Here is a 21,634-nt window from a genome sequence, read left to right as displayed (position 1 = left end):
TTTTGTTTGTTTAGTCTTTACTACCATAAGGTATTTAAAATCCTTTAGGGGAACCCTATACCACTTCTCTTTCAGTCCAAATTTCTAACCAGGGCTTAAAATAGTATTTCCTAAAGTGTGAGACAGGTATTTTGGTAAGCTTTATTTTAGGTGGTAGGTACCCTAGCAAATCTTAAGTAAATAATAATAAACAGAAAGAATTCTCTATAGTCTTCTTTCAGTCTTTCTGATTACTCTAATAACTTTTATAAAATATGTTTGGTTTTAATATAACATTAATAACCAGCATAGCCTCTTTTTCCTAAGTGAGAGTAGTCCTAAAGTTCACAGCATTTAGAAGGAAGGCAACAATACCTTCCTAGAATTTTATAGCACTATTGTTTTCGTTCTATTTATTTTTATGGCCACCATCTATTTATGGTAAAGTGATACTGTTTTCCATACTGTTAATGGAAGTGGTATAATTTTGTAAAATAAATTTAAGTGAAGAAGGCTAATTTAAATGAGATAGCCTAAAGAAAGAGATTTGGATTGAGAGAAAGAGAGAATGCTGCTGCAAGAGAAATTCTCCATCGATAGCTTAAAAAACGAAGAGGTTGCCTGGAAAGGAATGCAGGTGGTCTCTAGGAGCTCTGAGCCTGGCTAATGGCCAGCAAGGAAATGGACCTTTAGTCCTACAGCCATAGGAACTGAAGTCTGCCAACAAGCTGGAGCCTCTAGATATAAGCTTCTCACACCTTAATATCAGCCTGTGAGACCCTAAGCAGAGAACTTAGCTAAACTATTTGGACTCCTGACCTACAGAAACTGATAATCATGAATGGCTATTGTTTTAGACTGCTAAATATGTGATAATTTGTTATGCAACAGTAACCTAATATAGCCCATAGGTGTCATTCTTATTTTTTTTCTAACAATTAGCATGCCCCCTCTTCCAGTATCATTTCTTCTCCCAAAACAAAAAGACTTGATTCAGGTCTGATTGCGGGTTTTCAGGGTACTCCTGGTATGGCGACAGGGAGATCTCTTTTCTTTGAGTGTAGCATGGCTGACTTGACAGAATTAAGCATTGTATAAGAACTTCAAAACCATTGCGGCTGGGGAAGTTAATTCAACTTTCCTGTTTCCTAGACTTTAAATTTTTGTTGTTTGGGAAAAATCAGCCAGCATACACTATAAGAAGCAGAATCAAAACATTTCAACTGAGAGAATGGGAATGAGACAAGAAAACACAGAATATTACCTACAGACTAAGAAAAACTAAGATTTCTTGGACATACTCAGGATGACAAGAAGAAGGAAAAGAAACATTATATGCCAAAGCAAGGCAAAAGGAAGTCCAAAAAGGTGACAGGAAACATACCTGTTGAAAGCGACTACACTGACTTCCCACTCTAGCCTGTTAACCCAGTTCTCTGAGCATTATTCTTTAGCTGGTCCTTGATCACAAAAATCTCCTCAGTCAGTCAAAGGCTTATTAAGGGTCTTTAATGTATCTAATGGCACCTACTGATCATTTGCTGAGTTTTTACCTTCTAAATCTACTTTTCCTTATTCTTGGCAATAATGGTCGGCACAAGGTACAGCATGGATAGTGGAAAGCCCACAGAACTTAACAGCCAGGCAGATTTTACTTTAAAATTCTAGCTCTGCAATATATTAACTGTGGGCAACTGAATAAGATTTTAAAGTTAATGCTCTTATCTGTAAAATGGGAATAATAGTGTCTTTCTTCTAGAGCTATTAAGAAAATTGCTTGAGACCTTTTGTGAAGCACCTAGTAAAATGCTTGGCAAGTAATAGGTATAAATAGTAGGGCTGCTGTTCTTGTGATCATCAGGGCAAATCCAGGATGAAATAACTCAGAAGCCCTCTAGGAAGTGGAGGGGTAACAAGCATGGGAGGAATATAATACATTGAAAATAATAATGGTCCCCACAATGGTAGCCCCAGAGCTGTGGCTGGAGGTATGTGCCTTTAGGTCAACTATAGAGAAGGAAGGAGTTTTGCTTGGAGGCCTACCCTGACTACCCTATTAATACTAAAACCTGTCCCAAACACAACTGAGTATTTCCAATTCCTTGACATTCTTTTTTGCTGTAGACTCATCCCCTTTCAATACACTTTTTTTTTTATGCCTACAGCACGTGGTCTTCCTAGGTAGTCTCTCATCTAAGTACTAACCAGGCTCGACCCTGCTTAGCTTCCGAGATCAGACGAGATCGGCATGTTCAGGATGTCATGGCCGTGGACTAAACACACTTTTAATTTGCTTACTGATTTTTGTTTATTGTGTGTTTATTTTTTCATACTCCCAGCATATAGCAGTAATATATTTGAGTTTAAATCTCTTATGTTCTACATTTGTCCTACCTTTTCTATTTTATTTTTTATTTTCTCTCTTGTGCGGTTGTTTTTTATCACTCCATTCCCTCCCCCAATTACTTTGGACTTTAGAAACTGTTTCAGTTCTTTAGTGGTTACAATTAAAAAAACATCATGTTATTATGTACTTACAAAGTGTCATATTAAGTTTCATTACTCTTAATCTCAGCCAGGGTAAAGATCTTAGTACATTTTAACTTTATCTCTTCTTGGTTTATATGTTAATATTTATCATACATCTTAATTCTCTCTCTTTGTAAACCCACAAGACATCATTATTGTTGTTGTTTTACACATTCAGTATTTATATAGATTTACCCCCATATTTATGTCTTACTTTCATCTCCACTCTTTGCCGCATCTCTGATGTTTTATCTGGGGTAGTTTTCTTCCTGCCTGAAGTATCCTTTAGAAATTTGTTTAGTGTGGGCCTGACATGACTCAGACTTTCAGTTTGTATTTGTCTTTAGTTGGCTTTTTTAAAAAAAAATTATTAAATTAGTTTCAAGTATTCAGTACATTGGTTAGACATCTATATAGTTCATAAAATGATCCTCCCAATTGCTCCCTCGCTGCCCTGGCCCTCCACCTAGCCAACATATTAATGCTAATCGCATTCCCTCTGCCATGCTCCCCATCCCCATGAACAGCTATTAACTATTAATTTGTACTTCTTTAACCCTTCACCCCATTCTCCCAGCCCCACACCCTCCCCCGTCCATCACCAGATTGTCCACTATATTTGTGAATCTGTTGTTGATTAGTTTGTTCTTTTGTTCCTTAGATTCCACAAATAAGTGAAATCATATGGTATTTATCTTTCTCTGACTTATTTCTCTCAGCATAATAACCTCTAGGTTCATCCATGTCGTTGCAAATGGTAGGATTTCATTTTTTTAATGGTTCAGTAATATTCTATTGTATGTATGAATAATAATTTCTTTATCCAGTCATCTGTTGATGGGCATTTAGGTTGCTTCCATATCTTCACTATTGTAAATTGTGCTGCCATGAATATTTGAGTGCATAGATCTTTATGAATTATTGTTTTGGTTTTCTTTGGATAAATACTCAGAAGTGCAACAAAACAAAAGAATTTATTTTAAAAGAAATATTCAAAAATTAATTAGCATGTTATATGATTTTTATAACTTTTGTTCGCCTTTTAGTAATTGACAATGACAAATTAAAATTTTTATTACTATTAGATATGTAAAATCTCCTCTAAGAAATTAAAGAGCTGTAAAAGCTATTCAAGAGCTATAATATAGAATAATTGAAATATAATGTGTCTTTAAGATGAAACCCATGTTTCTATATCTTAAAGTGGATTTATCTGTCCATTTGTCCATCCAGAAAGCATTTTTTTAGTCTTCAGTAGCATAATGTCAGGCATAGTTCTACATGTTAGAGAGATACAAGAAATAGATCCTTTGTTAAAAGGAGATTTTCACAAGTACTGGAAAGGATGTGGGGGAAAAGGAAACCTCATACACTACTGGTGGAACTGCAAATTGGTACAGCCACTATGGAAAACAGGAAAGAATTTCCTCAAAAAACTAAGAATAGAATTACCATATGATCCAGTAATCCCTCTTCTGGTTATTTACCCAAAAAACTTGAAAACATCTATCCAAAAAGATATATGCACCCCAATGTTCATAGTAGCATTATTCACGGTGGCCAGCACATGGAAACAACTGAAGTGTCCTACCATAGATGATTGGATAAAGAAGCTGTAGTACATATATACAATGGAATATTACTCAGCCATAAGAAAGGGTTAAATACTGCCATTCGCGACAACATGGATGGATCTTGAGATAATCATCCTAAGCAAAATAAGTCAGATAGAAAAAGTTGAAAACCACATGATATCACTCATGGACATGGACAGTGGATTAGTGGTTACCAGAGGGAAGTGGGGAGGGGGAGGTATATAATGGTAAAAGGGGTCAAATATTTGATGACGGCAGGAAATCTGACTCTGGATGGTGAACACACAATGCAATATGTATACGATTTACTATTGAATGATACACTTAAAACTTATTTGAGTTTTTAATCAATGTCACCCCAATGATTTTTAATTTAAAAATTTGCATTTTAGTTATGCATAACCTTATTTTTGTAGGTTACTATAATTTCTAACTTTCCTCACTTTCTGTAATATGTAAGACCAAATAATGAGACTGTTATTTAAAACACTGTTTCCCAAATAGGAAGGCTGTCAGAGTGACTGAGTGTGTGTGTTTGTGTGCATGTGCATGTGTGCATACATGCATCTGGGACAACAGAAAGGCACCCCTATTCTAGTATACTTTGGCTAGTTCGGTATTCTTCAAACCCCAGAAGGTTGAGAAACATCAACTACCTGTTTGAGACCCTAAAATTCTGAGCCAGGATTCATGGATATATTATGGATCTAATGAGTTTAATGACTATTTTTAACTGGATACATTGGACATTAAAGAACAATTGCTTGTCCCCTAATTTTGAATAGAAAAGATTCCTAATGCTAAGTAGAATGAAAGAGGTTGAAAATGCACAGACTTCACTTCTAAGACAAGGTGGTGTAGACTCACTTTTCCCTGCCCCTCCCCTATAAATACAACTAAATGCCCTGGATGTTATTCAACTGAAAGCAAAAAAAAAAAAGGATTCTGAAAATGGAAAGAAGGCTAGGAACCTCAGCACTTGAGTAATGACAATATGGTGAGTTTACTGGGTGAACAAAAGCCTGAGACCTAGTCAGGCTCAACTACCTGGAGCCCAGTAGGCAGTCTGATCTGCCCACAGCCCCAGCAGAAGCAGCAAAGTCCCTGGGCATCCCAGCCCCTGCTACACAACCAGGGTTCTGGTGCGTGGTTTGATCTGCCAGCAGCAGCAAAGTCCTGACTATTTTAGCCCCCATGCCACAACTCAGGCCCCAGTTGTCCAGTCTCCCAACAGCAGTAACAAGAGTAAAGGCCAGGCCATACAAGCCTCCACTCCACAACCAGCCCTAATGGGTGGTCTGATCTGTAGGCAGTGGTGATGATGTGAATGGCAGCAGCACCATCAGCAATGGGTCTCCCTGTGCTCCACACCATGATAGAATGAGACCTGGGCCCTGTAACTTCTGACCTCCTCTCTCTCAGAGTTTCCCAGGGACAACAAGTGTCCCCAGGAAGCACCTCTCATCCCTGCAGATGGCATCTGCAGGGATTAACTGGGAGCCCCCAGCAGCACCAGAAGAATTAAGCAGACCAACAAAATAGCATTGTAAGTACTCAGAAAAGTAAACTGCCATTGGAACTAAAGCCCACAAAAGTAGTCTAGAACTTAACACACTAAACCTAAACAGGGCAAGTGCCTGCTAAAATAGAAGAGCCTGTGATCGAGTTTCCTAACAATGACTAAAATATCCAGAATCTAGTTGAAAAGCACTCATCATACCAAGCACCAGGAAGACTACAATTTGAACTCTGAGAGAAGGCACTCAACTGAAACAAATACCAAATTGAATCAGATATTGCAATTATCTCTTGAGAATTTTAATTCAGCTGTCATAAAATTGCTTCAACATTTGGTTACAAATTTTCTTGAAACAAATGGAAAGAAGATTTCAGCAAAGTAAAGAGCATTTCCTAATGAATTGAAATTGAAATGTGAAAGAAAGGGATCTATGGCACCAAAATTATTGGCTAAGCAAATGGAAGGAAATAAGGAGTTGATCTTCAACTGAGATAGGGAGAGGGGAGATCAGGAGTTCAGTTTCAAATGTATTGAGGTATATGATGGCCCTTTCTCTTCTTGTCCTGAGAAAAGGGAACCTTCGTTTACTCTTGGTGAGAATATAAAATGGCACAGCCATTATGGAAAGCAGTATGGAAGTTCCTCAAAATATTAAAAAGAAAACTGCCAAACGATTCAGCAATTCTTCTGGATATATATCCAAAGAAAATCAAATCAGTTTTCTGGAAGAGATTCTTCACTCCCATGTTCATTGCAGCATTATTCACAACAGCTACACTGTGGAAACAACCTAAATGTCCATTGATGAGTGAATGGATAATGAAAATGTGTTTATATCAAGTATATATCATATATATATATATATATATGAACACATTTTCAAATAGGTATATGTTTGATATATATATATATATGTGATATGTATCACATTTGTGATACACACACACACACATATCACATTTGTGTGTGTTCGTTATTGTTTAAAAGGAAGTCCTTACATGAGCACTGAAAGTTTAATTCATCCTTGGGAAACAGGTTAAAAATGAGCATTACTAACTTGCATACTCTGTAACATATAAGGACTTCAGTTTCTTACCTAATACAAAAAATTCTCCAACCGTTTGAATATTCAATTTTACTATCTTGCCTAAACAGTTATATTCATTTATTTTATATTCTTATTTTCTCATTTTTTTCCACTAAACTAATTATTTTCCAGATCATCTACTTTACATCTTTAGACCTAGAAACTGATTACTATAATTATGATTCAAAACATATTTTCTGCTGCCCTGCACTGAGCTGGGTAATCGGGTGTAAATACTTATTTCCTTTGTATGCTTTGCCTTTTGGTTATCTGTTTTTTTTGTTTGTTTGTTAAAAGACCAGGGGTCGCATTACTGTCTGCTAAATATGCTTATATTAACAATTGTAAAAAGTAAATTACTTCGGGGAATATTAATGAATAGACATTTGAATCGCATAGTTAAATCTTTTCCATTCTTCACTAAGCAAACAATTGAATTACCCCCATCTCTGTAAAAATTTAAACAAAATTTATATGCCATGTATGGGGGGAGAATATTTGTTTCAGAAAAAGTTATTTGAAATCTGAATGATTCATAATCATCACAACTTTATAATTTATTATTATTAATATTACAATATAGATCATCTTGTTCTAAGTGTTATTCAAGGAACACTAATGATTAATAGGTGCTACATGGGTGATGGGAGTGGAGTATAGTAGAAAGAGATGCTTATTTCCTAACTGCAAAACTTGGCTGCTAATGTGCAATGTGAATATGGGGTGGAGGCGGGTGAGGGGTAGGTATTTTATATGGTGTTTCCTCAATTTCCTTGACAAAGAAACTTAATCCTTTATGGACTCCACAAGATAATCAATTTTGGAAACTGATTTAGAGTGTTAGCTAATTACATTTTTGTTTCTGATCTGCTATATAAAATTTGCATAATCCTGATACAACTAAAGTGAATACTAGAAGAGGGGGTATGCTACTTTGCAATTTCTTTCACTAACTTATTTAATTAGATAATTTAATTTTATTTAATTTGGAAATAGGTCTAATTTTTTATAGAGAGCCATAAAACATGATTCCGAATGGAAAGGGATTAACAGTACTTTACAGAAGTATCATTGAAAAAAATCCGTTAATGAAGACAGAAACTTTTGAGTTCAAATATTAATTCCCTGTTTCTCTCTTAGATGCAGGGTTATAATTATTGGCAGGCAACAATACTATTATAGGATACCGTAGCATTTGGAAAGCAATCTGTTAGTGACATTAATAGAACATATTCATTTTATAAATATAATTTACAATGTCATTTCATACTATCAGACTTCCATAATTATTAGTTTCAGATTATAAAACTAGATTATGCACACAGAATTTGACAATTATAATAATGTTAGTACTAGTATAAATAAGTTCATTAATACTAGTAGAAAAGGTCAAGAGTGAGTTTCTAAAAAGTTGTTTCTCTACTAAATATTTTCATTGGGCAAATTTCTGATATATAGTTCCACATTTAGAAAATAAAAATGTGATTGTGCAGCTCTTAATTTAAAAGTGAAAATTACACTTCTCTTGTGCCAGCCTTGGAAGGAATGGGGAGAAACCTCTTTGTTCATGTCTAAGACCCAGTTTATCACTTGGTCTTCATGTCTGTATTTCTGCAAGATGCTATGCTCTAAGAGCTTGTCTTTAGTACTTTTTTTTTCCTGGCTGGATTGGAGGGTATGTTCATGTTTTCTGGGGCTCTGTCTTTTGTCCTATTTGGTCTGTACTCCTAAGTACTCAGTCACATCAATAGCTTCAGTTACCTCCTGTTCATTCATGCTTCCTAGGGAATCCAAAAACTGAGAATTTGGGTTTTAGAGTTTAATATGTCTGGGCTCCGGTCTTGACTCCACCTTTCAATATTGTTTTGCTGTAAGTAACTGATCTTAGCCTCAGTTTCCTAATCTCTAAAATGGGGGATAATAGTATATTAGCTATTATGATAAGTAGTGATAAATTATGATAAATAATGAGAGAATATATATAAAGTTCCTAGCAGCACACTTGGCATATAAGTCTTTATCATCTACTTGTTGACCCCTTCCTATCTAATTGCACTCTATAAATCTGTAAGTCATTCTTTAAACTCACCCTCAACCACCCTGTAGCTAATCATTTATTCTTTTGTCTTGTCAATATATTTTTAAGTATCAGTTGCCTCTACTGTATTGGTTAAGATCTCTTGTTTGGACTAATGTAATAACTTTCTAACTGGCCCCCACCCACTTTTCAACCCTCCTACACACTTCTGTCATAGTGATTTCTGGCCCCTCTTCTCCTTTTTCAGCTACTTCTCATCCTTAATTTTTCATACCAGTACTAAATAGCTTAGAGTATTTAGCATACACCGTGTTTTTACTTGGCTCTAGGCTGTTGCACATGCTACCAATTATTTCTGGAATCCTCCCCTTTCCTTTGTTGGCCTGAAAAACTCTTTATTTTTCCAAGCCCTCTTAGGTGTCCCTATCATAGATGTTTTCTCTGACCACCTTCCTATCCACAGATAATAAACTCTTAGTATTATACAATTTCAATACTTTGTTCCTTAATATTATACTAAAATTATGTATATATACCAACAACAATCTATTAGATTGGGCGTTTCCTGAGGGCAAGAGTGCTTTATTAATCTCTTTCATTTGTTCTTTGTATTTTTGGTCTTTTTCCGTTGGGCAAAATGAGGTAATGAATGGGATAAAATATCAATAGAGGTTTTTTAACATGTTTCAGTATTTGTGTAAATTCTATATTTATCTAGCTAAAAAGGCCTAAACATATACAAACAAGTCATAGTTCTTACTTTGGGATGTGTTTATATTACAGTCCTTCATATGTTTTCTTGTTCATCTCCTTCTTCCTTATGTACCCTCTTTCCTTTTATCTGTTACAAAAATCTTTTTCTCCTTTCTTAGCAACTTTCCTTGATACATGCTCCATCATATATGAACTAACAAAGACCAAGAGTCCATATCCCAGTACGTTGTCTCTAACCCCAGCCCTTCAAACATTCACACACAGAAATAATCATTCAAATTTTCCAGAACTCTTGGATCACTAGAGACTTCTATGTATGCTCTGCAGTCCTCCCATAAAAGTAGTAAATGGTAAATGTGTCATATGTAGACTCAGACCAGAGGATGGTGTGCTACATAAAATCTACAGCGAGGTCTACTAAACTTTTCATTAAACTATCAAGGTTTCACAGAGGTATTAATTATGCTAATACAAGTACTAAGGTAGTAAATGCTAGTCTTAAAGCTATGAAGTACTCAGCTTTGACAGTTGAGCCAGGTTTGTTCTTGTTAGCTTGTTAGAGATCCATGCCAACTTTTTCAAATAAGCCTCCCCTTTCTTTTTTCAAGGAATGATCTGTATTGTCCTGAGCTTAATTTCTTTGTCACGTCTTTAATTGTTAACATTTAGGCAACAGTTCCTAAGACTTTGATGTTAATTTTTTACTTCATCTTTATTTCTTTGGCAGTAGTATGATTAGGCAAACTCTTTTCCTTTGATTTAGTTATGGTACCTAAAGTACCCAGCTTGGTGTATGTGTGTAGGTGTGTGTGTTAGAGGTACAGGTGGATACCAGAAGTATTAAAGATAAAAAAAGTGTCAGAACAACAGCTCTGTCTTCCTATCACTACCACAAAGCAACAGGAAGGCAAGGAAAGGGATTACTGATTGACGTGCCTAAGCTCTCCTTTAGTGGCAATGGCTAAACTAACAGTGTTGATGAAATAAGAGGAAAAGACCATCATTATCTTTATTAGATATCATTTTTATATATATTTATGTGTCTATAGAGTATCATTTTCAAGATTTTATTCTTATACTGCTGATGTCATTATTACCATTATATTTTTGCCTTGTTTCATTTTTACCTACCCACTATTTCCCTCAATTCCTAACAGCAGGACAGTACAGAGGATAGTAGGAAGATATATAGGTTTAGTAAATGGATGTAAAAATATCTAGAAGTACCATGAGTTCTCAGAATTTTATATATTTATATAGAATTGTGTGATATTATAAATTTATCAGCGACTCATTCATTCCTAGTTTGTTTTGATACATCATTCACCAAATATTTAAATTAGTTTATATTCTAATGTAAATACATATTACATAATATTACATATTATATATTCCATAGTATAAATGCACATGTACATGTATATGTGGGAGGGTGGGTACACACACACAGTCGATTCTTATTATTTGCAGTAGTTATGTTCCGTAAAGTTGCTGCAAACACTGAATGAGTGAATACTGAATGATTGCCCCTAGGGGAAATACAGGGGTTAAATTCCTGTGAGCCTCTGATTTTCTTCAACCAATCCATATAAAACCTGCTTTATGTGCATTTCTATTTAAAGACACCATATTTAAACATATTGATTTTTTAACACTGAAATTGTGGCCAGCGGGCTTGTGATTCACGTCTGAATGAAGCTTATCTAACACTTGTATGTCCTCTGTAAGACACATTGTACCTTTTTTGCAGTTAGGAACACAAGACAGCACTTTAATATTATACTCAGTACTACACTTGGGGGCCATTTTAAACAGTGAAATCACCAGGAAAGAGCACAAAATGCAAAAAAAAAATGCACTAAATAGATAACAGAAAGGACACTTGTTTATATTTGTAGAGCTGAAACAAGTAGGTAGTTTCAACTTAATTCAATTTTAGCTGATGGGCAGGTCAGTTTACTCAAATTTTTCACTGTTATGCACACAACTGCCAATGACCATGGAAGTGCTGTGAGTATTGATTTTGGGTTACAAATAAATTGTAGTAAGTGGATTCTCAAATGCTTAATCTGCATTAAGCATTAATAATGAGGATTGACTATCTATTGACTTTGTGTATATGTATGTTTGAATTTGTTTTTAGTCTCCAATACCCTCACCCTTTTCTTTCCCTTTGTTAATTAGTTCTTGTTCACATTTTCCTACACCTCTTGCAGTACATTGGCACAACTCATTATAAATGTAGTGAAGCTTCTAGGACTGTGATGTGGATAGGAAGTTCTCCCCATTTATCAAAGGCTACCTGAGACATAATGTGTTTTGTTTGTAAACCTCTTATAGGGTGGGAACTGTATTTTACAGATGTCACCCAATAGTTTACAGGTAACAACTTAAAGTATCATTTTAAATTTAGTTCAGTTAGATGTAAAATTACAATTAATTCATATTGACTTTGTTATGTTTGAGATGCAAACATTGTTTTTCATTTATATTTATCAAGTCATTTAAAATAATTTATACTGTATAAATATGTAAAAAATTAAGACCTTCTTTGATTACTTAGGGATGTACCCCTCAGCCATTAAAAACATTTTTAACTGGAAAATATATGTATTGGAGGAGTTTAGAAAGTGTATGTATATATGTAAAGGAATAATAATAAAATGAAAACTCATGAATCCATCATCCACATTAGAATAGAATATTACTAGTACCTTTAAAAGCCCTGTGTGCCCCTTCCCAATCATGACCTCCCTCTACCATAACTATTGTCCTGGCTTTTGAATTAATCATTCCTTTTGGGTTTTTTTTTAAATAGCTTTACCATCTACGTATGTATCCCTAAAAAGTATATTGTTTAGTCTTTAAAAAATGAGTAGCAAGCACAAACTTAGCTGTGAAGGAAGAGGACAGTATTACCACTATTATATGAAGACTTTAAGCAGAAGGGAGCTGAACAAAAGCTGTTCACAGTCTGGCTTCAGATATGCTGAGAACATACAGGAGCCCCTGCTGGGAAGTCAGTTGGCAAGGTCCAAAGTAAATCCCAGTGCACTGGGCTCTTCACAGGCAGGATGTTGGTGCTGCAGTGCAGGCCAGCTGGGCACTGAATGTCCAGTGCGAATGTGGTTAGGGCATGGGCTGCTCTGCGTTTCTTCCTTTTTGGCTCACCAACACCTGCCTCCAGCTCTCAGGAATAGGCCAAAGGGGAATACTGCTGCGGAGTGAAATAAGAGTCCTCTGCTGATCCAGGCTGCAGAGAAGAGCAGGAATCTCATCAGCTCCAGGGTCAGCAAAAACAAAACAGAAGAACCTGATCCTGGCTTACCTGGTCCTTCTGTTTTCAGGTTAAAAAGGTGAACAACAAGTGGCAGTAAGAATCTATCACAGCTCTCAGTCTGAACTGGTTAACCTCTGCTTGACACATAGCTGTCAGCCTAAGGTCTCCCTCCTTTGTACTCCTGGGGGTTCCCTTACATGTCTTCTGTGTTGGAGCTCCTATTTGCTGTCCCTTGGCATCCTTTTTACTGGTCTACTCTCTTGTTTTGGCAACACATGCTACAATAATTTCTTCAGAAACTATGTATTGCAAGTAATTTGAGCTCTTTCATGTTTGAAAATGTTTTTATGATCATTGATTTTTCTGCTGTGTGTAGAATTAAAGGCTAGAAAGAATTTTCCCTCACAATTTTGAAGGTGTTGCTCTATTGTCTTTTTGCTTTTAGTGTTTCCATTGAGAGATTGGAAGCCATTATAGTCCCTGATCCATGGTGTGTGAACTTTATCACCGCCCCCTCCCAGAACAACCTGACCCCCACTTCTGGAAATTTGAAAATCTTCTGACCCACAATGTTCTTAAACTTTACAGTGGGATGTGGACATGGGTCTGTTAATCTATTTTGCTGAATACTCGGTGGTTCTTTTAACTTGGGAAACTCATGATTTATGTTCTGAGAAATTGTATTGTATTATTCCTTCGAGTCCCTTCCCTCTGTTTTCTTTGTTCTTTTGTTCTACTTTCTGGGATATTAAACTTTATCTCCCAGCCCTTGTATTGAGTTTTAAATTTCTTTACGTGTTAAAAGCCCTTTATTTTTTGTTTTTCGAAAGTTCTAATTTTGTTTCATAGTTATGATATATTTCTGAAGATATTAATGGTAGTTGGAAGTTTTCTTCTTCTTGTTTCCTCTGTTTCCTCTAAGTTGCTCTTTCTGTTCGTTTTGATCTTTTTAAAATTAGAGACTCTTCTCCAGATGTCTTGGGAATTTGGTTGTCTACTCATGATTAAGAATAGAGCAGTGGTTCTCAATTGGTGCAGTTTGCTGCCCCCACCAGGGGACATTTAACAACGTTTGGAGATATTTTAGTTGTCAAAACTGAGTGAGGGAGTGCTACTGGCATCTAGCAAGTAGAGGCTGGGGATACTGTTAAGCGTCCTAGTGCCCAGGACATTTTCACACAACAAAGGACTATCCAGTCCAAAATGTCAATAGTACCAAGATTGGAAAGCTGCAGTAGAGGGACTAAAAGCTGGTTGAGAGCCCTAAACTTGCAAGCAGAATTTACTAACTTTGGGTTTCAAGGGAGGATGATTTGGTTGAGCAGTTTAAACTTCATGTCATATCTTTAGGCCTTTCCTTCTTTGATGGGTGGATATTCAGTAGAAAATCTTTCCTCTCTTGCCTGAAGGATAAAGACTTAGCTTCTAACGTTCCCTGCTGTTAAGGGGAAAAGGGACTAAGGCTGTCTGCATTCAGTTTGTGTGATGTGATCGCATAACCCCCTTGATTTCCGTATAGTACCCACTTCCTCAACTGCCTGTGCCCCTAGTTCTAAGACTAGGTGTTTTACCTTCTCTAGAGAATGGACCTCTGTGAGGATGAGGGTGGAGCAGTTACCCAGTGGCAGGAGGTAAGGAGGGGCTCCAGGACTCTAACTCATTCAAACCTTGTTATTTTAGCTCACCCTTTCCCTCTAGTTTGAGAGTTATCTGGTGCTACCAGTTAAATGCTTCTTCAGGCTTATATGGCATAAATGGGTTTGGTTCTGAACTTTTCTTATTTTCTCTTTGCAGTTCAACTTTCCCATGTGTGCTAAACCAGTTAACAATTACTCTGCTTTCTTGCTTCTCAATTTTTATTATTACTGTTGTTGCCTCTTGTTCTCCCAGTCCTTAAAAAAAATTTTAACCTTTTTGGTATCGTTTTAGTAGGGGTTGGAAAGGAAAATAAATTAGATGCATTGTGCTAAATCTATCCTATTTCCTGGAAACCAACATACTGTAGTATTTCTTTTAATTCTAGTCACCTTTTTAACGTAGTTACTTTGGGTATCACCATTATTTCTTTCCTAGACTTAACCTTTCTTGACATTAATGAAAACTAAAGATCATTTTGTGTCAGCATAGAGGTACAGCTGCATTCTTTTCAAAACCTTAGAGATGTTAAAGTATTCATTGTAACATATTCACTTGTAACATATTCCGGTTTAAATGACCTTTTACTTAAAACATAGAATTCTGCAAGCAGCCACCTGCCTCAAGTACCACAATCCCAGTCAATATTCAGTACTCTTAAAGAACTGAATAAAGAATATATATTTCATCAGATCTGAAATGCTATTAATTGTCTTATTCCATTTTGATTAATACCCTGACCAGAATTAGTGGAAATATGAGAAAGATGGTAGTTTATGATGATGGCTTACAACTATCTCTGTCAGTATTTCCCCCACATAAATACTCAAGAATTGAATGTACCATAGACTAAAAACATTTAAGCATGAAATTTCAAGCATCAAAAAAGTTAGGCCAGACCAAAACCTAGGCCTTCTGAATTTTTGCTGCTCCTTAAACTATTCAAGTATATTTAATAAATTTCATACATTAGATGTTTTATATATACTTGATTATAACCCACCTTTTTATTTTATTTTGCATTTCAGGTGTATAGCACAGTTGTTAAATATTTATATAATTTATTAAATGATCCTCCCTGATTACTCTGGTACCCACCTGGCACCATATATAGTTATTACAATATTATTGCTTATATTCTCTATGCTGTACTCCACATCCCCATGACTATTTTGTAACTACCAATTTGTACTTCGTAATCCCTTCACCTTTTCACACAACACCCCTTCCATCTAGCAATCACCAGTTTGTTCTCTGTATCTATGAATCTGTTTTCATTTTTTGTTTATTCTGTTCCTTAGATTGCACATATAAGTGAAATCACATGGTATTTCTCTTTCTCATCTGACTTATTTCACTTAGTGTAATGTCCTCTGGGTCCATCCATGTCATTGCAAATAGTAAGATTTTATTTTTTATAGCTGAGTAATATTTTTTGTATAATGTGCCGTAACTTCTTTATCATAGCTATTGTAAATAGCACAGCAGTGTACATAGGGTGCATAAATCTTTTAGAATTACCGTTTTGGTTTTCTTTGGATAAATACCCAGAAGCGCAATCGCTGGGTCATAGGTAGTTCTATTTTTAAATTTTTGAGGAATCTCCAAACTGTTTTCCATAGTGGCTGCACCAATTTGCAATCCCACCAACAGTGTATGAAGGTTCCCTTTTCTGCACATCTTTGCCAACACTTATTGTTTTTTGATTTATCGATGATAGCCCTTCTGACAGGAGTGAGGTGATATTTCATTGTGGTTTTAATTTGCATTTCTCTGATGCTTAGTGATCTTGAGCATTTTCTCATATGTCTATTGGCCACCTGTTATGTCTTCTTTGGAGAAATACCTATTCAGGCCTTCTGCCTGTTTTTTAATTAGAATTTTTTTTGGTTGAGTTATATGAGTTCCTTATAAATTCTGGATATTAAACCCTTACAAGATGTGTCATAGGCAAATATCTTCTCCCATTCAGTCAGTTGTCTTTGTTTCGTTATATCCTATTCCCCCTTTTAAGATGGGAAACCAAGCCAGATTTTCTTGTAGCCTGCCTCTTTGTAACTTCAAATAAATGTAATTGAGTCCATCCTACTAAAATTGTAGATGCTATATACTCATTTAAATATCAGATTCCCCTGAGTTTCTAGTTGATGGATTAAATCACACATGAGAAAACTTAAAGTATATTTCAGTCCCTTTTTAGTGTACTAAATTTGTTTCACCTTTGCCAACCCTCTGAATGTCACTGAAGGACAGAAGACCCTTAAAAATGCTTTACTTGTGACCTGTCTTTGAGTCATCAATATTTATAGATAAACTCATTTTCTTTGCCTTGCATTCTAAAATTAGCCTAAAGAATTGAGAATTTGATTCCATTTTTATTCACAGATTTAAACATAATTCTTTTTCTTTCTTTTTTTTGTTCTAAGTATTCTCTTTTCTCTCCCTTCTTCTTAGCTTTCTTCATTTTACTATTACTAAAAGTATGGAGGGGGAGAAGCTATGCTTTCTTCCTCATCTTTGTTCAAACAGGAAAAATTAAAGAATTGACTCAGTTGACCACAGATAATCCCACTTACAGATCTCTGAAAGTTTCCAAAAAGATGTAGTGAACTGAAGCACAGCACACAAACAGAGAGAGAGAGAGAGAGAGTGCCAAGGGTTTATGCGTGAACAAAAAACAATTACGTTAAGCTTTTCTTGAAATTACTTGCTATTGTCAGGGTAAGTGATCAAAACTAAGACATCCAGATTGAAAGTGAAAACATTTGTGGGAGTCCTGTCTCACTTTGTTATATTATCTTGTCATAGAGGAAAATCTTTGAATAGTTCTGAGTGATTATCAAAAAGGTCCTCTTTCTATAGAGTTCTGAAAGGTATGTTATTACTATTTCTTTTCTTTCTGGGTTAGCTTTGTTAAGTTGCTTCAAGAGAGATTTGAAACTGTAGTGTAATTGATGTCCTAATGATGACATGATGAAATCAACTAATTCATATGATCTCAGAGAAATGTTTAAGTCTGGGTTAGATTATATTCTTTTGCTTGTCCTCTAAAGGAAAGAAAAAAGGCAAACATACTTTAAGGCAAGCAGTATTCCAAGTATCCTAGTATAAATGGAGAACCTTTATCTGCTGATTTACCACATGCATTCAAGTATACTGTTTTTACCTGTAAAAACCAACAAAGGTGTTTTGTTTTGTTCTTTTCTTTGCCTGAGAAGGGGGAAATACACACATGTACACGTATACATGTGTGTATTTAATGGCTTAAACCATACTAGCCTTCAAATAAACTATAGTATATTGCTATTGCATTCCGTATTATTAAATAGTCTGTTCAAGCATATACAAATATATCTTTGGATTATCTTTAGTTCAGGCACTTATTTGATAACTACTAATCATAAGGAACTGTGTGTGTGCATGCATGCATGTGTGTAGGTTTTAATGCCTTGGCCTGGGCATTGGCATTTTATCATTGATCCCAGTTGATTCAGTTATATGGCCTATATTGAGAGCCACAAATTCAGATTGAGGAGAGGACTGGGTAGGCAAATGAAGATGACCAGTGGCTTTCCGCTGGTAGAAATTACTTCCTTTCTACGGCAGTTTAGAACAATTCTGATTTGAAGTTTGAGGATTTCTCTGTGACTTCTGGTGGGACTGTAGTGGTTGTAGGAGTCAAAATCATGCAGGACTTTCTCCTTGTAAAGTACCTATTCAAGTGTTTTTCCCAGATTATTTTAGAGTATTTTTTCTTTTATTTTACTTAGGAATTACTTATATATTTTGGTTTTCAATTAAATGTATGTTTTGCACATACCTCCTCTCTTTAGGATTTTAAGCAGAAACTAATATAAGATTTTCATTTTTAAATCATCAATGCAAAAATGAATTGGAGAAACAAGTTTTTCAGTAGTTCTGTTAGAAAATGCTAGTAGCTTAGACCAGGGTATCAGACATGGAAAGACGTAGACAGGGTTAAGAGATATTTGAGATAAACTCAATAGGACTTGTTAGTTAAGATTAGAAAAGTGTGGATAAGATGAGAGGAAGAGGTCAAGAATTACTTAAGTTTCTGATTCAAAATATAAAAGCTATGTATATTGCTAATAATCAATTTCTTATTTTAAGATGTTGATAATACGTATAGAATATTACAAAATTATTTGCCTTGAATATAAGAATACCGTTTAGAATTTTTTAAAGTGGTTTTGAAGTGCAAATTTGGTTTTCATTTTTCTGGTTTAATAACTTCAAATTATGAATTGCTTACCTCATGAATTATAGAAAAGTGTTCAAATTACATTATTTAAACTTTATTTTGAAAACTATAGCTATAGTAGACAATGAAATATCAGTAAGATGTTGAAGGGAAATAGGAACTTAAGAAAATCAACAAATTAAACTTCGCTTTTTTTTTAGGGGTCCCTTCAGTGTTGTACGACGATGTATCAACAGAGAAACTGGGCAACAATTTGCTGTAAAAATTGTTGATGTAGCCAAGTTCACATCAAGTCCAGGGTTAAGTACAGAAGGTAAGAGATGGATTTCAAGTAAGTTATTTGATGTCTGGCTTTATTTCATCTCCAAAATCCATTTATCAACCTAACCTTCATCTGGGAGTGGGGAAGTGGAGGGTGTAATGTAGTGGGACATGGGTGGAGACAGTTTAAACTCTGTTCTAGTTTGTCAGAGTTTTAGAACATATTATTTGAAAAATAGGTAGAGCGACTTATGGAATTATAACGTCACCTAGGATTGCTTATGGGCCTGTTTTCTTGCTAGGAAGAAAGTGAAATCAGAACATATATTTTTTAGGGTCTAATTTTGAGTCCGATGGTATGGAACATGGAGTGGGAAGGGAGTGAGGGAAAATAATGACAAATGTATGATAATTGCAAATTCAGAAGAAACAAAGATGTATTTTCTTTAAATTCCTAATTTACTACCTTTAGGAATATGATGTAATAGAACCAGAAGACTCATATATCACCTTTGGCTTTGGCTTAAGTGTGTATGTGAGAGAATTTGAAAGATCAGTACTGTTAGGGCTTACAGGACTTAAAATTTTTTCAAGACATTGATATGGGTGATCATATTTATGAATATTTATATACAATATGTAATCATTTTTAAATTATTTATTTTTTACAGTTTTTTAAGCCACAGTTTCAGGTAGCTATGATTCACATGTGTTTATACTTCAGATGGTAGTTATTATATTGTTTTCTAATTAGCCTGTCTTCTAACTTTAGACTTTTTCACAGTCCAGTAAAAGACATATCCTTCTTTAGTTTTTTCCTTTTTAATCCTAAAAGCAGTGTAGTCAATAGTTTAATTGGAAAAGCGAAGGCAGAGTAGCCTATTTATATTTTATCCAGTGATCTTAACTTTGGGAAGTAAAAGTCCACATAGTATGAGCTCCAGGTTAATCTATTCCTGCAGATCTTTTTTTAGGATCAGTACTTTTAAATACTTTGAATTATTATTATCCACATACTGATTATAAAAGATTCCTGGAGGTTGTTACTTATAAAGAATCACTAACTGATTTTTATAGTGCTTTAATCTTTAAAATCTTCTGATTAGATTTAGAGATTTTTCTATCTTATGGTTTCATACTCTGGAATTAGCTATTACTTTTGCATACAAATTATTTTATAAATTTAGCAGAATTTAAAACTTACTTCTAAGCCAGTTTTACAAATAAATTATGTTTTTAAAAACCTTTTAACTGCATTTAAGTTTAATATGCAGTATTTGATTTTTTGTACCTCAGTTGCCAACTAAGAAAGAAAATTTTCCTGAGTATTGAGGTAATTTTGTATAAACCTAGTTTTCTCTTAAATGAACTTAATAAGATTCCAGTTTAAAATCACAAGTCTAAATCAATTACTCAGTACACCTATATTGATTTAGTTCGGCATTATACCTAATTCTGAATCTCTTCAGGCTAAACACATTTTTGGAGAGACAATTACTTTCTCAGTTGGCTGAGGTTGTTTATTGATAGATTTCTTCAGCAAGGGATCTCTGGAGCTATAGTCTCAGCCTGCCAGGCTGAACCTCTTTTGGTTGTCACCTATTAAGAGAGTCAAATGCCAAACTAAACAAAAGAGAGGGTTGGCATATAGTCAATGTCTCTTGTTTAAAGCTTACCTCTTTACCTAATATAATAGGTGGGAAATTGTAGCTTGCTCCTTTGTTGCTTTGGCATTGCTTTGGCTATATAAATGTCTTCAAGTCCTGTTCTGAAGACAAGGCCAGTTAATTCCATTGATCCTATATGGTAGGGCTACAGCCTATAGATACTAAATGATATCCAGTTGACTTTTGCATATTACGCATGGCTTTATCTGGTTTTCATCAGAGTTCAGTGTTATTCATATGAAAATGTCCCATGTCCCACTACATATGGTAGTTTATATTTATGGCTCCAAAATGTAGTTTCTCCATCTTCTTTAGCACAGTGACTCACAATGACTAAGAAACAGAATAAAAAATGTCATCTTTATAGTAAGACACCTGATCTAGAGGCAGTAAGAATAAATAGGGTGGAGTATTTAAGAAATACTGAGGAGACAAATTTGGCAGACTTGGTGATAATTCAGTTGTGAATCTAAAAGAGAAATTGAAGGCACATTTTTTTTTAGCTTAAGCAAATAGGTGGACAGTGATGTAAAAGACCAGATAGAGCATATGAGGAGGAGGAGGAGGCGGAGGAGGAGGAGAGGAGGAGGAGGAGGAGGAGGAGGAGGAGGAGGAGGAGGAGGAGAGAAGAAGAAATTTGAAATGAATTTAGTTCAGTTTTAGATATATTGAACGTAAGGTGCAATAGACATATAAGTGTTGACATCTGACAGGAATTTGGATATATGGGCCTGGAGCTTAAGAGAAGATTTGCTTAGGAGAAAATAGACTTTAGAATAAACCACATATAAATGGCATTTGAAATTTTAACAGATGAAAAATTCAAAGATAGGGGTTGAGTAAAAAGAAGTGAGTCAGGAATAAAAACTCAAGGAACATCAACACTTAAGGAGAAGGTAGAAAAGAGGATTTACAAAAGAGAGCAATAATAATGGAGGTGTAGGAGAAAAGCCATAAGAATGTAATGTCATGAAATCAAACAATAAAAATTGTTGAGAGAGAAATGACTAAAAAAAATTTATTTCTATCTTTTCCTCTTTTTTTTTTGCAATGGTGTTCCCATACCTTTCTCTGTTCATGTTCAACTAGCTTACTTTATTATAATTTG

The 21,634-nt window shown here is 35.1% G+C and overlaps 1 protein-coding gene and 1 pseudogene across 9 annotated transcripts in view; one reads left to right on the top strand and one right to left on the bottom strand.

The window, feature by feature from the left end:
• CASK (calcium/calmodulin dependent serine protein kinase) overlaps positions 1–21,634 on the top strand; it is a 365,515-nt gene that overhangs the window by 54,407 nt on the left and 289,474 nt on the right. For 5 of the 9 annotated variants that reach the window (XM_036226931.1, XM_016156558.2, XM_036226932.1 and 2 more), the window contains exon 2: positions 18,799–18,911. In XM_036226931.1, the coding sequence (XP_036082824.1) occupies positions 18,799–18,911 (113 nt within the window). Of the gene's footprint in view, positions 1–18,798; positions 18,930–21,634 lie in introns of all 9 variants that reach the window. The other 4 variants (XM_016156554.2, XM_016156547.2, XM_016156555.2 and 1 more) reach the window with 1 other exon arrangement.
• On the bottom strand, positions 2,136–2,253 carry LOC118608033 (annotated as a pseudogene).

Source organism: Rousettus aegyptiacus, unplaced genomic scaffold (genome assembly GCF_014176215.1).
Source record: "Rousettus aegyptiacus isolate mRouAeg1 unplaced genomic scaffold, mRouAeg1.p scaffold_m13_p_9, whole genome shotgun sequence".
Classification (NCBI taxonomy): Eukaryota; Metazoa; Chordata; class Mammalia; order Chiroptera; family Pteropodidae; genus Rousettus; species Rousettus aegyptiacus.
This window is presented reverse-complemented; position numbering and strand designations above follow the sequence as displayed.